This window comes from Hyla sarda, chromosome 12, assembly GCF_029499605.1.
Source record: "Hyla sarda isolate aHylSar1 chromosome 12, aHylSar1.hap1, whole genome shotgun sequence".
NCBI classification, from domain to species: domain Eukaryota; kingdom Metazoa; phylum Chordata; class Amphibia; order Anura; family Hylidae; genus Hyla; species Hyla sarda.
Window position 1 is genome coordinate 66,887,093 of NC_079200.1, and position 18,526 is coordinate 66,905,618.

At 43.6% G+C, this 18,526-nt stretch overlaps 1 protein-coding gene across 4 annotated transcripts in view; it reads left to right on the forward strand.

Moving 5' to 3' along the window:
* Positions 1-18,526, forward strand: part of UCKL1 (uridine-cytidine kinase 1 like 1) — a 59,753-nt gene that overhangs the window by 22,121 nt on the left and 19,106 nt on the right. For all 4 annotated transcript variants that reach the window (XR_008849182.1, XM_056547771.1, XM_056547770.1 and 1 more), the window contains exon 8: positions 274-290. Coding sequence is in view for 3 of the 4 variants with exons in the window: in XM_056547771.1 (XP_056403746.1) it covers positions 274-290 (17 nt within the window). In the remaining variant the exon portion in view is untranslated. The remainder of the gene's footprint in view (positions 1-273; positions 291-18,526) is intronic.

Consider the following 18,526-nt stretch of genomic DNA (forward strand, 5'->3'; position numbering starts at 1 on the left):
TTTACGTACAGGGCAGGACAGACATTTTATGCCACAGGGGCGTATAGAGACACTGGACCGCTTCTTGCCTCCTGCCAAGAATCAAGAAACAGGTTGTTGTCTCTCTACGCCCCTGCTATTTTCTATGTTTGCCCTGATCTGTATCTTAATGAAATAAAGTACACATTGAACAGAGGTGGTGAGGGTAGTGTTTTTCTTCTTTGATGAATGCTCTGTGTGTCTGTCTATTTGTGTCCTCTTCATCCTGTCTGTATGTCTGTTCCATTGCTGCAGAGGGAGATCAGTGTCAGGTAAGAGACCCACAGACGTTTGCTGGTTGGTGCTCGGTCAGTGTCGGTCAGCTCTTCCTGTGGAAACATATCTTATTCTAAGAATCAGGCTACACTTCATGCTTCATGCTGCGTGTGACAGGTCCCAAGATGACAGGGTTAGGTGGTTTCAAGGAATTTTTTGCAATAAAGGTCTGTATGTGTGTGTGTATATATAGATTAGATAGATATATGTGTATGTGTGGATATATATATGTGTGTGACCCGCAGGCGCTGCTCCCCCCCCCCCCAGTCCTCCTGTGAGCCGTAGGGGACGGGATGAGGGCTAATTTTTTTGTGCCGTGATCTGAAGTTTTACCATGTTTGTATTGATCGGACTTTTTGATCGCTTTTTATTAATTTTTTCATGATAGAAAAAGTGACCAAAAATACGTTAATTTGGACTTTGGAATTATTTTTGCACGTACGCCATTGACCGTGCGGTTTAATTAACAATATATTTTTATAATTCAGGCATTTCTGCATGTTTGTTTTTATTTACACTTTTTTTCTTTATGGGAAAAGGGGGGTGATTCAAACTTTTATTAGGGAAGGGGTGGGTTAAATGATCTTTATTAACTTTTTTGCAGTATTATAGCCCCCTCTAGTGGCTATAATACTACACTAACTGATCTTTTACATTGATCAATGGTATCTCATAGGAAACCATTGATCGATGATTCTGCCGCTTGACTGCTCTTGTCTGGATCTCAGGCACTGAGCAGTCATTCGGCGACACAGGAAAGGGAGCGTACTCAGGGCATATGGATATGCCATGAGTCCTGAAAGGGTTAATATTTGGTTGCACACCCTTTGGGAAAAATAACTGAAATTAATCACTTCCTATAAACATCAATACGCTTCTTACACCTCTCAGACGGAATGTTGGACCACTCTTCCTTTGCAAACTGCTCCAGGTCTCTCTTATTGGAAGGCGCCTTTTCCCAACAGCAATTTTAAGATCTCTCCACAGGTTTTCAATGGGAGATAGGTCTGGACTCATTGCTGGCCACTCCAGAACTCTCCAGCGCTTTGTTGCCATCCATTTCTGGGTGCTTTTTGACGTATGTTTGGGGTCATTGTCCTGCTGGAAGACCCAAGATCTCAGATGCAAACCCAGCTTTCTGACACTGGGCTGTACAGTGTGACCCAAAATCCGTGGGTAATCCTCAGATTTCATGATGCCTTGCACACATTCAAGGCACCCCCCATGCCAGAGACAGCAAAACAACCCTAAAACATCATTGAACCTCCACCATATTTCACTGTGGGTACTGTTCTTTTCTTTGTGCCTCATTCCGTTTTCGGTAAACAGTAGAATGATGTGCTTTACTTGGTCTCATCTGTCCACAAGACGTTTTCCCAGAAGGATTTTGGTTTACTCAAGTTCATTTTGGCAAAATGTAGTCTTGCTTGTTTATGTGTCTATGTCAGCAGTGGGGTCCTCCTGGGTCTCCTGCCATAGCGTTTCATTTCATTTAAATGTCGACTGATAGTTTGCGCTGACACTGTGTGCTCCCTGAGCCTGCAGGACAGCTTGGATATCTTTGGAACTTGTTTGGGGCTGCTTATCCACCATCCGGACTATCCTGCCTTGACACCTTTCATCAATTTTTCCCTTCCGTCCACGCCCAGGGAGATTAGTCACAGTGCCATGGGTTGCAAACTTCTTGATAATGTTGCGCACTGTGGACAAAGGCAAATCTAGATCTCTGGAGATGGACTTGTAACCTAGAAGTGGATTGTTGATATTTTTCCACAATTTTGGTTCTCAAGCCCTCAGACAGTTCTCTTCTCCTCTTTCTGTTGTCCATGCTTAGTGTGGCACACAGACACACAATGCAAAGACTAAGTGAACTTCTCTCCTTTTTATCTGCTTTCAGGTGTGATATTTATATTGCCCACACCTGCTACTTGCCCCAGGTGAGTTTAAAGGAGCATCACATGCTTGAAACCATCTTATATTGCCACAATTTTGAAAGGGTGCCAATCATTTTGTCCAGACCATTTTTGGAGTTTGGTGTGACATTATGTCCAATTTGCTTTTTTTCCTCCCTTTCTTGGTTTAGGTCCAATACACACAAAGTGAATAAACATGTGTATAGTGAGAAATACTTAATTTTCTTGCAAAAATTTAGTAAAGAGACACACACCAGGTAGCCTGACTGCCATGAGGCACCGAGATGAGGTCCTCAGACCCCTTGTGAGACCATATGCTGGTGCGGTTGGCCCTGGGTTCCTCCTAATGCAAGACAATACTAGACCTCATGTGACTGAAGTGTGTCAGCAGTTCCTGCAAGAGGAAGGCATTGATGCTATGGTCTAGCCCGCCCGTTCCCCAGACCTGAATCCGATTGAGCACATCTGGGACATCATGTCTCGCTCGCTTGGATGCTTTCGTCCAGGTCTGGGAGGACATCCGTCAGGAGACCATCCGCCACCTGATCAGGAGCATGCCCAGACGTTGTAAGGAGGTCATACGGGCACGTTTAGGCCACACACACTACTGAGCCTCATTTTGACTTGTTTTAAGGACATTACATCAAAGTTGGATCAGCCTGTATTGTGGTTTTCCATTTTGGGTGTGACTCCATATCCAGACCTCCATGGGTTAATAAATTAGATTTCCATTGATAATTTTTGTGTGATTTTGTTGCCAGCACATTCAACTATGTAAAGACGAAAGTATTTCATACGATTAGTTCATTCATTCAGATCTAGGATGTGTTATCTTAGTGTTCGCTTTATTTTTTTGAACAGTGTACTTTCATCTTTACATAGTTGAGTGTGCTGACAACAAAATCACAAAACTTATCAATGGAAATCAAATTTATCAACCCATGGAGGTCTGGATATGGAGTCACACTCAAAATCAATGAGGAAATCCACACTACATGCTGATCCAACTTTGATGTAATGTCCTTAAAACAAGTCAAAATGAGCTCAATCGGATTCAGATCTGGGGAACTGGCGGGCCAGTCCATAGCATCAATGCCTTCCTCCTCAGAAACTGCTGACACACTCCAGCCACATGAGGTCTAGCATTGTCTTGCATTAGGATGAACCCAGCGTCAACCGCACCAGCATATGTTCTCACAAGGGGTCTGAGGATCTCATCTCGTTACCTAATGGCAGTCAGGCTACCTTTGGCAAGCACATGGAGGGCTGTGCGGCCCCCCAAGGAAATGCCACCCCACACCATTACTGACCCACCACCAAACCGGTCATGCTGGAGGATATAGCAGGCAGCAGAACGTTCTCCACAGCGTCTCCAGACTCTGTCACGTCTGTCACATGTGCTCAGTGTGAACCTGCTTTCATCTGTGATGAGCACAGGGCGCCAGTGGCGAATTTGCCAATCTTGGTGTTCTCTGGCAAATGCCAAACATCCTGTAAGCACAACCCCACCTGTGGATGTCGGGCCCTGATACCACCCTCCTGCAGTCTATTTCTGACCATTTGAGTGGACACATGCACATTTGTGGCCTGCTACAGGTCATTTTTCAGCGCTCTGGCAGTGCTCCTCCTTGCACAAAGGCGGAGGTAGCGGTCCTGCTTCTGGGTTGTTGCCCTCCTACGGCCTCCTCCACGTCTCCCGATGTACTGGCCTGTCTCCTGGTAATGCGCCTCCATGCTCTGGACACTACGCTGACAGACACAGCAAACCTTCTTGCCAATGTCCCATTGATGTGCCATCCTGGATGAGCTGTACTACCTGAGCCACTTGTGTGGGTTGTAGACTCCATCTCATGCTACCACTAGAGTGAAAGCACCGTCAGAATTCAAAAGTGACCAAAACATCAGCCAGGAAGCTTAGGAACTGAGAAGTGGTCTGTGGTCACCACCTGCAGAACCACTCCTTTATTAGGGGTGTCTTGCTAATTGCCTATAATTTCCACCTGTTGTCTGTTCCATTTGCACAACAGGATGTGAAATTGATTGTCAATCAGTGTTGCTTCCTGAGTGGAAAGTGTGATTTCACAGAAGTGTAATTGACTTGGAGTTACATTGTTTTTTGCATACTTTGAAGGGTTCGGTTTTTATGCTGTTCACTTTGCTGTAAAACTAACATGTTTTCTTTATTCTATGGGTCAATACGAATAAAATGATGCCATGATTACATACTTTTCTATTATAGTACTGCGTTTAAAAAAAACTCTTTTCACAAAATTAGTATGTTTAAAATTGCCCTATTTTGACCACCGTTAACTTTCTAATTTTTCCGTATACGGGGCTGTATGAGGGCTCATTTTTTGTAGTTTTTATTTTTGGTACTACATTTCCGTACATGTGACTTTGATCACATTTTATTTATTATTATTATATATATTTTTATTTATTTATTTATTTTTATGCAATGTGACCAAAACAAAGCAGTTTTGGTCTTTTTTTTTTTTTTTTTTTCCTAACCTTTATGCCTTTCTCCATAGAGGATCATTTATTTTATAGTTTGATAGTATGGACATTTACACGCGGTGATACAAAATATGTTTATTAATTGTTTTTACGCTTTTTTTTAAATGAAATAGGGAAAAGGGGTAATTTTATATTTTTATTGGGGAAGGGACTTATTCAAATTTTTTTACACTCCTTTAAGTCCCCATATAGGACTATCTATAGCATTCATCAAATTGCTAATACTGTTCAGTGGCCTTATACTGAAAAGCTGAGTCCTCTCACCTAGCCCTGCAGTGTGCTTCTGACTACTGCTGTTGGAGTCCTGCTGTGCCTGCTCTCTGGTTTTGCTGGACTGTGTAGTGCTTTTGCTGTTGGAGAACATGGGAGGTCTGAGGAACCGGTCTAAAAAATCTAAACTCACGTCCGCTAGACAATCTACAGAAGATGACGTTTCCTCTGATGAGTGTCCTCCCCCTGCAAGTGACCATGCTAGACGTGACTCCTGTGCTCCTAGACCCCCCCCCCCCAGGTGTCTAAAGTGTCAGCGCATGCCACTAAAACCCTCAGTCAACTTACTAGACCCCCAGAGACTGTTGAGAGATTGTCTCCTGCACCCTCTCCTCCTATGTTTTCTGGCTCTAGGAGATGCTGTTCGCCCCACCACTCTTCTTGACCTGCTGACTCTGGATCAGAAGTTTACGCAATTACTGGTGGCTTTCACATCCTGTCAACCCATGATGGTTTCCAAAGTGGATGAACTCCAACAAGAATTTGTGATCCTTTGCCACAAGACTCAAAAGCTCCGCGAATGCCCTGGGGAGGTTGAGTGCCGGGTCTCCACTGTTGAGGACGCTCTACTACCTATTCCTGCCCAGTTGACCTCAATGCAGCAACAAATTAAAACTGTGCTGAATAGGGCGGATGATCTTGAAAATAGGCTTAAGCGCATCAGTATACGCCTGTTGGGCCTTCCTGAGAGAGTGGAAGGCTCGGATCCTGTGGCTTTTTTGGAGACTTGACTTAAGAAAATATTGCGTCCTGATACCTTCTCACCTTACTTTACCGTGTTCCAGTGGAGCATACAGCATCTGATAAGTACTGGAAGGATGAAGATTTTTAAATAGAAATAATTTACATATCTGTTTAACTTTCTGGCACCAGTTGATTTAAGAAAAAATGTTTTCCAGCAGAGTACCCCTTTTAAAGTGATTGGAGCCAAATTGTAATACCACACACCTGTGGACAGTTGTGGTGCTGTTTTTGCTATGCTAGACATCATAGGGAATAAGATGTCTGATCGTGGGGGTCCTGCTGCTGGGCGTTAGTTTAGAGCGCCGGGCGCTGTGGTGGGGGGTGGCGTTGGCGGGGCTAGCAGCAAAGGTTGTGATGTCACGGCCACACCCCCTCCATTCATGTCTATGGTTGGGGGGGTGTCGGCCAATACGCCCCCTCCCATAGACATGAATGGAGGGGGCGTGGTGTGACGGCACAATGGGGCATGGCCATGACGTCACCATCACGGCCTCCCACTCCGAGCGCTCTGAACAAAATGTTCAGAATGCTGAAGCACCAGAGTAATCCTTTAAGCCCTCATCTGTTTTTGCTGTGACAATCTCAAGGTAAACTTTTCTATACATTTATGGTAAAGAAGGCTTGTTGCCTTCTTTACCACGTTTTTGCCGAAAAAACAGCCGACGGGAGGCTGCGGTTCACTCCGGTTGGCTCATAGACATACATTAACTACGGTTCCCAAATACGGCTGAGTGCGGGCGCTGCGATTAAGCCCCGCCCACCCCTCCTCCCAGCCGTATACGAGAACCGTAGTTGAAATAGTAGTGTGAACCCAGCCTTATTTTGGAACTTTTCGTACAAACTGTTTATCAATCTGGTCGGCTCCTTCTGCTCTAAAACATGATTCCTGTTGCATTTAGTGTGACATGTTCCTTTTAAACAAGGGCATCAGTAGTTGACATATTCCTCCAACAATAGTAAACAAAATGAGGTGCAAACAGAAGCTTAGCTGGGTTGTCATTGTGCTGTCAGTAGGGAAGAGGTCATGTAATGCAGATTAGTAGCAAGCACAACCTTTAACCCTCTGTGCCAGTGGTATTGATTAGTACCATCTTAAAATATAGAGGACACCATAGTGTTTTACACCTCTGCAGGGTACCAGTCTAACCAGCTACCTGACTGCTAAAAAGATATCAATCTATGACCATGTTGTGTCTTTCACATCTGCACATGTCCCTCCCTGACAGATTGTTTGTCTGCTCTACCCCTCCCATGTCTCGGGTGGTCTCAGGAGGGGGGTGGAGGGGTATTTTTCCACTGTTGGTCAGGCTGGGTTGTGAGAGCAGGAAACTGCCCACACATCTTCCTCTCATCATTCTCCCCGCAAACAACACCGGAAGCTTCCTGTCAGCGAGGCCCTGCGGCCTGGACACTGCACCCACCACCGCTATTTAAAGACTTCACTTTTATCTAGCATTCAGATAGAGATCTGTCAGAACCACAGAGGAACAAAACAAGTGTACATTATACAAACATGAGGCTTAATATAAAGATATATATATATATATATAAAACTAAATGTGTGTGTATGTTCCAGCATCACATCCAAACGGCTAAAGATATTAACATGAAACTTGGCACACGTTACTTATATGTCAGCAACAAACATAGGATAGGTGATTTAACCCTTACTCACCCCCATTTGCCAGGGGCGGGATTGTTGTTTAACCCCTTCCCGACCTATGACATACCTGTACGTCATGGGTGGCAAGGTGTTCCCGACCCATGACATACAGGTACGTCATGGATATTACTGCCGCTACTCGCGGCATCCCGCAGCGCCCGGAAAGATGGTGGCTATCACTGATAGCCAGCCATCTTACCGTGCGACCACGGGGGGTTTCGTCCCCCACCCCCCCAGCGATCGCTGCTATCAGCTGGTCAAATCTGACTAGCTGATAGCAGCGTTTCGCTATCAGAATACTTAGCAGCGCGGTGTGTGAGTTCCGATCACGGGGATCGGGACACACACCGCTCTGCTAAGTGTCCCTGACCCGTCCCCCGGCGTCACTTACCCGTCGGAGCGGTGTCCCGAGCGGTCCCGGCGTCCTCCGTGCGGTCCCGACGTCCTCCATGCGGTCCCGGCGGCGCTGCGTCCCGGAGGTGAGTTTCCGGCAGCAGTGCGGCATCTTCATTGGCAGCAGTGAGATCGCCGTAAAGCGATCTCACTGCTGCCTCTGAGAGTTTCAAAACTGCAACTCCCAGCATGCCCAGACAGCCTTTGGCTTTCTGGGCATGCCGGGAGTTGTAGTTTTGCAACATCTGGAGGTCCACAGTTTGGAGACCACTGTATAATGGTCTCCAATCTGTGCTCTTCCAGATGTTGCAAAACTACAAATCTCAGCATGCTCAGTCTGTCCAGGCATGCTGGGAGTTGTAGTTCTCTAACATCTGGAAGAGCACAGATTGGAGACCATTATACAGTGGTCTCCAAACTGTGGACCTCCAGATGTTGCAAAACTACAACTCCCAGCATGCCCAGACTGCCCAGACATGCTGGAAGTTGTAGTTCAGCAACATCTGATCCTTCAGATATTGCCGAACTACAACTTCCAGCATGCCTTGGCAGTCTGGGCATGCTGGGAGTTGTAGTTTTGCAACATCTGGAGGCACACTAGTTGGGAAACATTGTCCGTTTCCTACCTCAGTGCCTCCAGCTGTTGCAATTGTTGCAAAACTATAACTCCCAGCATGCACTGACAGACCATGCATGCTGGGAGTTGTAGTTTTGCAACAGCTGGAGGCACACTGGTTTGGAAACACTAAGTTTGGTTGCAAAACACTTGAAAGTTTATTACTTAACTTAGTGTTTCCAAACCAGTGTTCCTCCAGCTGTTGCAAAACTACAACTCCCAGCATGCACGGACAGCCAAAGGGCATGCTCGGAGTTTGCAACAGCTGGATGTTTGCCCCCTCCCCCCAATGTGAATGTACAGGGTACACTCACATGGGCGGAGGTTTACAGTGAGTGCCGCAAGTTTGAGATGGCGCAAATTTTGCGCTGCAGCTCAAACTTCCAGCGGCAAACTTGCTGTGAACCTCTGCCCATGTGACTGTACCCTAAAAGCACTACACTACACTGACACTAACCTAAAATAAAAAGTAAAAAACACTACATATACACATACCCCTACACAGCCCCCCTCCCCCCAAAAAATGAAAAATGTCTGGTACGCTACTGTTTCCAAAACGGAGCCTCCAGCTGTTGCAAAATAATAACTCCCAGTATTGCCGGACAGCCATTGACTGTCCAGGCATGCTGGGAGTTTTGCAACAGCTGGAGGCACCCTGTTTGGGAATCACTGGCGTAGAATACCCCTATGTCCACCCCTATGCAAATCCCTAATTCAGGCCTCAAATGCGCATGGCGCTCTCTCACTTTGGAGCCCTGTCGTATTTCAGGGCAACAGTTTTGGGACACATATGGGGTATCGCCGTACTCGGGAGAAATTGCCTTACAAATTTTGGGGGGCTTTTTCTTCTTTAACCCCTTATGAAAAGGTGAAGTTGGGGTCTACACCAGCATGTTAGTGTAAAAAAATAAATTTTTTACACTGACATGCTGGTGTTGCCCTATACTTTTCATTTTCACAAGAGGTAAAAGGGAAAAAAGACCCTCTAAATTTGTAACGCAATTTCTCCTGAGTACGGAGATACCCCATATGTGGGTGCAAAGTGCTCTGGGGGCGCATAACAAGGCCCAGAAGGGAGAGTGCACCATGTACATTTGAGGCGATTTGCACAAGGGTGGCTGATTGTTACAGCAGTTCTGACAAACACAAAACAATAAATATCCATATGTGACCCCATTTTGGAAACTACACCCCTCACGGAATGTAATAAGGGGTGCAGTGAGCATTTACACCCCACTGGTGTATGACAGATTTTTGGAACAGTGGTCTGTGAAAATGAAAAATAAAATTTTTGATTTGCACAGTCCACCGTTTCAAATATCTGTCAAACGCCAGTGGGGTGTAAATGCTCACTGCACCCCTTATTACATTCCATGAGGGGTATAGTTTCCAAAATGGGGTCACATGTGGGGGGGTCCACTGTTCTGGCACCATAGGGGCTTCCTAAATGGGACATGCCCCCCAAAAACCCTTTCAGAAAAACTCACTCTCCAAAATCCCATTGTCACTCCTTCCCTTCTGAGCCCTCTACTGCGCCCACCGAACATTTTACATACGCATATGAGGTATTTCCTTACTCGAAAGAAATTGGGTTACAAATTTTAGGGTGATTTCTCTCCTTTTACCCCTTGTAAAAATTAAAAAATTGGGTCTACAAGAAAATGCGAGTGTAAAAAATGAAGATTTAGAATTTTCTCCTTCACTTTGCTGCTATTCCTGTGAAACACCTAAAGGGTTAAAACACTTACTGAATGTCATTTTGAATACTTTGGGGGGTGCAGTTTTTATAATGGGGTCATTTATGGGGTATTTCTAATATGAAGATCCTTAAAATCCACTTCCAACCTGAACTGGGCCCTGAAAAATTACGATTTTGAAAATCTTGAGAAAAATTGGAAAATTGCTGCGGAACTTTGAAGCCCTCTGATGTCTTCCAAAAGTAAAAACTTGTCAATTTTTTAATGCAAACACAAAGTAGACATATTGTATATGTGAATCAATATGTAATTTATTTGGAATATCCATTTTCCTTTCAAGCAGAGACTTTCAAAGTTAGAAAAATGCAAAATTTTCAAAATTTTCATGAAATTTTTAGATTTTTTACCAAGAAAGGATACAAATATCAGTGAAATTTTACCGATAAAATAAAGTAGAATATGTCACGAAAAAACAATCTCGGAATCAGAATGATAAGTAAAAGCATTCCAGAGTTATTAATGTTTAAAGTGACAGTGGTCAGATTTTCAAAAAATGCCCAGGTCATGAAGGTGAAAATAGGCTGGGTCATGAAGGGGTTAAAGTTCCATACAAGTCTATGGGAAATATAGGTTACTGCATAACTTCCAAACCGCTGGAGATATTTAGATAATTCTTAGTCACATGTTACTTATATGTCCACAAAAATATAGGATAGTTAATTTAACCCTTAACTACCTCCATTTGTGATGGTCGGGGTTTTGTTTAAAGTCCCATGCAAATCAATGGGAAATGTATGTTCCCACATAACTTCTGTACGGATGGAGATATTTCAATACTTGGAAAAAACAAAAAAATGGTGCAGCTTACAACCAAAAATCTGAGGATAGTGTGATTAAGTACCAGAACCCACCGGCCGAAACAGTATCAAAATAGAATAAAGTATAATCACCTACAAAGGTGCATAATGATACTTCAAGAATTCCAGAAAAGTGTTTTATATTTGTATATTTATTTTACATAAAATAACAGCATAAAATACCCTGGCACTAAATAGAGGAATATACCACCACTGGGCCCTAGTGGGGATATTCACACAATATCTGCAAATTAGAACATTAATAATAATTATAAAAATTACAAACATAGCATCAATCCAATACTCCGGCAACCTAATGGTTCAGCAACTGACCGTTCAGTGTACCTGCAAACAATAGGTGGTATGTCCAAAAGAAATTTAGTATAGATGTATATGTGGTCCGGTCTCAGCTGAAATCAAAGGACTACTGTAATTCCAATATATAACAAAATATCAGTCTGTGTATCAAACTGTCACTGATTTCAACAAATGTATCACTGACGTTAATGTTGCGATCTCACCAAGTCCTGGGACTGCCAGATGAATGCTGCTGTGATGGTTTGCTGTAATAGTGCGATGTTAGGGCTGTCACTATTTCAGGCTTGGCATAGCGCGCTTGTGTACCAGCCGTACTCCCCCCTCTGCGGTGAACAAGCAGGTGCAGTGTTGGTATATCGTGGCGTCCCTCGTGGTGGATGAAATCCTGGCGGGGATCTCAGCAGGTCAGTGAGGCAGTTCAAAGACTCGGACCGGACCAATGGTGCATAAGACAGGTATCCAAGTTAATTTGTCTGAACCAGCAAATACCGCTGTGCCGTTTTCACATTAGGTTTTAGTCCAAGTGATGCTATAGTGCCTTATAGGATTAAAATCAATAGCCTAGACGCGTTTCAGGGTGCTATAGCCAGTATTAGCTCAACCCTTTCTTCAGTAGGGATAAAAAATATATCATATACCTATATTTTTTATCCCTACTGAAGAAAGTGTCAAGCTAATACAGTGACCCCCCGACCTACGATGGCCCCGACATATGATCAAATCGACATACGATGGCCTCTCAGAGGCCATCGCATGTCGATGTCAGCATCGACATACGATGCTTTTTTATGTCGGGGCCATCGCATTAAGTGCTATCCGGCAGCGCAAAATGCTTAAGCTGCTGCTGGATAGCAGCTTAATGTTCCTCGTGTGTCGCGGTAAGTATTACTTACCCCTCCACGATGCTCCGGGGTGCCCTCCAGGTCCAGCGCTGGTCTTCCAGTGTCTTCTCGGCCCTCTCCGATGACGTCAATACGCTGCTGCACACGTCATCCAATAGGATTGGCGTACGCAGCGGCGTAATGATGTTGCTACGCAGGCCCAGTAAGGCCTTGCGGAAGACAGCGGAGGACCGGAGAAGACAGCGAAGGACCAGAGATGATCTGGAGAGCCCAGCGGAGGCCCAGGGTCACCATCGGGAGCGGCGGGGACACCATCGCGAGCGGCGGGGACAGGTGAGTACAGCTTCCTATACTTTGCATTGCACGAATCCCTTAACATACGATGGATTTGACAAACGATGGCTCGTTTGGAACGAATTACCATCGTATGTTGAGGGACCACTGTACATATTTAGTGCCAGGGTATTTTATACTGTAATTTTATGTAAAACACTTTTCTGGAATTCTTGAAGTATCATTTTGCACCTTTTGTAGGGGAAATCTTTGAGGAGTGATTATACTTTATTCTATATTTCAATACCTGGTACACATATTATGGGTTGGGATGGGAGTTTGAGATAAGAGGTCGAGATAGGAGAATGGGACAGGAGGTTGGGATATGGCAACAATATATGAGGATGGGATATGAAGTCAAAAGCTTCCTCCTTTGTTTATTTTCCTCCCCAACAAGGATTAGGAAGGAAAAACCGGGCAACGCCGGGTACTCAGCTAGTAAATATATAACTAAATGTGTGTGTGTGTGCGCATGTTCCAATATCACGTCCAAATGGCTAAAGATATTAACATGAAACTTGGCACACATGTTACTTATATGTCAACAACAAACATAGGATAGATAATTTAACCCTTACTCACCCCCATTTGCCAGGGTCAGGGTTTTTGTTTAAAGTCCCATACAAGTCTATAAGAAATATATGTTACTTCATAACTTCCAAACTGCTGGAGGTATTTCGATAATACTTGGTCACATGTTACTTATATGTCCACTTGAAATATAGGATAGTAAATTTAACCCTTAACTACCCCCATTTGTGAGGGTCGGGATTTTTGTTTAAAGTCCCATACAAATCTATGGGAAATGTATGTTCCCACATAACTTCTGTAGGGCTGGAGATATTTCAATAATACCTGGTACACATATTACTTAAATGTCAAATTAAAATAAATGATAGTTAGAATAACCCTTACCTACAACCTATATAAAAGATGGGTTTTTGTTTCAAGTCCCATGCAAGTATATGGTACTTCCAGTACATTACTCCACAAGCTCTGCATCTCCTGGTGAATGTGTCAGTCCGGCTTGCAAGCCACACCTCATCTCACAAAGACACGCCCACATTTAAGCCCCATCCTTTGTTATTCTCTACCTTTTTTGTGCATTGGTCTGGCTTGCAAATCACGCCCAGTCCCACAAAGCTACGTCCCCTTCTATTTTCAGCTTACAATGTCATCATCACAAATCAGTCCCACCTGAAGATGGGACATGAGGTCGAAATATGAGGACGGGATATGAGGTTGAGATAGGAGGCCGGGATATGAGGACGGGATAGGAGGTTGGGATATGAGGACGGGATAGGAGGTTGGGATATGAGGACGGTATATGGGGATGGGATATGACAACAATATATGATGATGGGATATGAAGTCAAAACAATGTGACAGGAGGGGGGGGGATGTGACAAGGTGGGGGGGTTGTGACAGGGGGGGGGGATGTGACAAGGGGGAGGAGGATGTGACAAGGGGGAGGAGGATGTGACAAGGGGGAGGAGGATGTGACAAGGGGGGGAGAATGTGACAAGGGGGAGAAGAATGTGACAAGGGGGGGTGTGATGGGAGGAGAATGTGACATGGGGGAGGAGAATGTGACAAGGGGGAGATGTGAAATAGGCGGTGGGCATAAAATGGGTAGGTAGATGTGAAATGGAGGCGATTGGACTTGAAATGTGGGGATTTCACCATTTTTTTTTTTTATTATATCTCATCGCATATCGAAATCGCAATATTTAGGCCCAAAATCGCAATTGCACATTTCCCCATATCGTGCCGCCCTAATATATATGCACAATGGAGAAGACATAACTTTGCCTGACATGATACAGCTCAGCACACAGTATCACACATAAGATTAGATACACTGGCTCAGCAGATCAGCTAAGCAGACAGTATTAAACTAGATAGTAATAAATGCAGCAGCCCAGTAGACTGCATTTGACATGACAGGCTTAGATACATAGATCAGCAGGCAGTATCAAAAATTATAGGTTTAAATGAACAGCTGAGCAGGCAGTATCTCACATGATATGGTTAATACCACCTGCTGCGCTGGTATATACACATAATAGGATTAGATACATCCACTCAAGTGGCAGTATCACACATTTATAGGCTTAGATACCTTAGCTCAGCAATACACCATCCCTAGAGATAATTTTATAATAGAATTCTGTTCCTTACATGATGGGGATATGAGGAAGTACATTACAGGATAGTTTTAGTTGCAGAGGCGCCTACATAAGGAAGATGTTTCATCAAGTCTAAGAAAACTATAGTGGCGGCCACATTGATTGTCTCCCAGCTTTTTTTGTAGTAACCATTAGCTGAGTACCCGGCGCTGCCCGGTTTTTCCTACCTTATCCTTGTGGAGGAGGAAAAAGAACAAAGGAGAAAGCTTTTGTCCTCATATCCAGTACCTAAATCCTTACCCCCATATCCCCACTCCATATCCCCTCCTCATATTTTGTTCTCATATCCCGTTACTCATATTCCGTCACTCATATCCCGTCCCCATAGCTAATCCTCATTTCCTGTCCTCAGGTGGGGCTGCATTGTGGTAAAGATATTGTAAGCTGTAAATAAAAGGGGTGTGGCTTAAAAGGTGGGCGTGTCTTTGTGAGATGGAACATGGCATGCAGGGAGGGTGTGGCTTACCAGCCGGACAGACACATTCACCAGGAGAAGCGGAGCTTGTGGACTAAGGCACCAGAAGTCCTATATACTTGCATGGGATTTGAAACCAAAACCTTATCTTTCACATATGGGAGCAGGTTAGGGGTTAATTTAACTATTCTATATTTTTATGTGACATAAGTAACATGTGACCAAGTATTATCGAAATATCTCCAGCTGTTTGGAAGTTATGCAGTAACCTATATTTCCCATAGACTTGTATAGGACTTTAAATAAAAACCCTGAATCTCGCAAATTGGGGGTGGGTAAGGGTTAAATTACCTATCCTATGTTTGTTGTTGACATATAGGTAACGTGTGCCAAGTTTCATGTTAATATCTTTAGCGGTTTGAAAGTGATGCTGGAACATACACACATACATACACACACGCGTTGTTTTTTATATAGATATACTAGCTGAGTATCCGGCGCTGCCCAGTTTTTCCTACTATGTCCTTTTGGAGTAGGAAAAGCAACAAAGGAGGAAGCTTTTCTCCTCATATCCCGTCCTTAAATCCTAAATCCCCTCCTCATATTCCAACCTTATATCCTGTCTTCATGTCCCGTCCTCATATCCCGTCCCCATATCCCGACCCCATATCCCATCCCCATATGCCGTCCTCATATCCCATCCCCATATGCCGTCCTCATATCCCGACCTCATATCCCGTCCTCATATCCCATCCCCATATCTAATCCTTCTTTCTAATCCTCATATCCGATCCTCAGGTGGAGCTGCATTGTGGTAAAGATATTGTAAACTGAAAATAAATGGATTGGGGCTTAAAGGGTGGGCATGTCTTTGCAAGATGGGGCATGGAATGCAGGGAGGGTGTGGCTTGCCAGCCGGACTGATGCAGGAGATGCAGAGCAGAGCTTGTGGAGTATAGTACCAGAAGTCCTATATACTTGCATGGGACTGAAACAAAAACCCCATGCTTCACATATGGGGGCAGGTTAGGGGTTAATTTAACTATTATATATTTTTGTTTGACATATAAGTAACATGTGACCAAGTATTATCAAAATATCTCCTGCCGTATGGAAGTTATGCTGGGACATACATTTCCCATAGATTTGCATTGGACTTTAACTTGTTGGGGAAGGAGGGCGTACCTGTACGCCCTACGCCCACTCCCGTAGCGAGTCCGGCCCGGGACCCGTGGCTAATAGCGCGCGGCATTGATCGTGGTGCTGCGTGCTTTTAACACTTTGAACGCCACGTCTAAAATGAAAGTAAACTGCTCCTGGCTAGCTCAGTGGGCTGTTTGGGATTGCCGCGGCAAAATGTGTCCCCTACCTTCCTCCTCACTGTCCGATCGCCGAATGACTGCTCAGTGCCTGAGATCCAGGCATGAACAGTCAAGTGGCAGAATCATTGATCAATGGTTTCCTATGAGAAACCATTGATCAATGTAAAAGATCAGTGTATTGCATGTTAGTCCCCTATGGGAGCTATAACACTGCAAAAAAAAAGTGAATAAAGATCATTTAACCCCTTCCCCAATAAAAGTTTTCCCATAAAAAAAAAAAAATGTGTAAATAAAAAATAAACATATATGATATCGTTGTGTGCGCAAATGTCCGAATTATAAAAATATATTGTTAGTTAAACCGCACGGTCAATGGCGTACGCGCAAACAAATTCCAAAGTCCAAAATAGTGTATTTTTGGTCACTTTTTATATAATGAAAAAATGAATAAAAAGCGATCAAAAAGTTCGATCAATACAAAAATGGTACCGCTAAAAACTTCAGATCACGACCCTGTACGTGGAAAAATAAAAAAGTTATAAGGGTCAGAAGATGACAGTTTTAACCTCTTAAGGATGCAGGGCGTACCTGTACGCCCTGCACCCGGTCCCGGTGTTTAAAACCGGATCACACAGGGTCGGTCCCGGCTGCTATTGATAGCCGGGACCCTGGGCTAATAGCGCGCAGCACAGATCGTTGTGCCACGCGCTATTAACCTTTCAGGCGCAGTGATTGATCGCCGCATTGAAAATGAAAGTAAAAGCTTACCGGCAGCTCAGTCGGGCTGATCGGGACTATCGCGATAAAATCGCGATGTCCCGATCAGCTAGGTCGCGAGCGGAGGCCCCCTTACCTTGCTCCGTCGCGTCCGATCGGCGTTTGATTGCTCCAAGCCTGAGCTACAGGCTTGAGCAATCGAGCCCCTATCTTGCTGATCCATGCAAAGCTATGGCTTTGCAGGGATCAGGGTAAAAGATCAGTGTGTGCAGTGTTATAGATCCCTATGGGAGCTAGAACATTGCTAAAAAAAAAAGGGAAAAAAAAAAGTTATCAAAGGTCATTTAACCCCTTCCCTAATAAAATTTTGAATCACCCCCCCCTTTTCCCATAAAAAAAACTGTGTAAATAAAAATAAACGTGGTATCGCTGCGCCTGTAAATGTCCGAACTATAAAAATATATTGTTAATTAAATCGCACGGTCAATGGCGTATGCGCAAAAAAATTCCAAAGTCCAAAATAGTGTATTTTTGGTCACTTTTTATATCATAAAAAATTTTATAAAAAGCGATCAAAAAGTCCGATCAATGCAAAAATGGTACCGCTACAAACTTCAAACACGGCACAAAAAATGAGCTCTCATCCCGGCCCGTACGCGGAAAAATAAAAAAAGTTATAGGGGTCAGAAGATGAAAATTTTAAACATATACATTTTCCTGCATGTAGTTATGATTTTTTTCAGAAGTATGACAATATCCAACCTATATAAGTAGGGTATCATTTTAACCGTATGGACCAGAATAATAAGGTGTGATTTTTACCGAAAAATGCACTGTGTAGAAACGGAAGCCCCCAAAAGTTACAGAATGAAATTTTTTCTTCAATTTTGTCGCATAATTAATTTTTTTTCCGTTTCGCCGTGGATTTTTTGGTAAAATGACTGTCACTGCAAAGTAGAATTGGTGGCGCAAAAAATAAGCCATCATATTTAATTTTATGTGCAAAATTGAAAGCGTTATGATTTTTAGAAGATGATGAGGAAAAAATGAAAATGCAAAAACAGAAAAACGAGTCCTTAAGGGGTTAAATGTATAAATTTTCCTGCATGTAGTTATGATTTTTTCCAGTACCACAAAATCAAACCTATATAAGTAGGGTATCATTTTAATCGTATGGACCTTTTTTACCGAAAAAAGTACTGCGTAGAATGGAAGCCCCCAAAAGTCACAAAATGGCGTTTTTTCTTAAAATTTGTCGTGCAATAATTTTTCCTGTTTCGCCGTAGATTTTTGGGTAAAATGACTGATGTCACTGCATAGTAGAATTGGTGGCACAAAAAATAAGCCATCATATGGATTTTTAGCTGCAAAATTGAAAGGGTTATGATTTTTAAAAGATGAGGAAAAAACGAAAGTGCAAAAACAG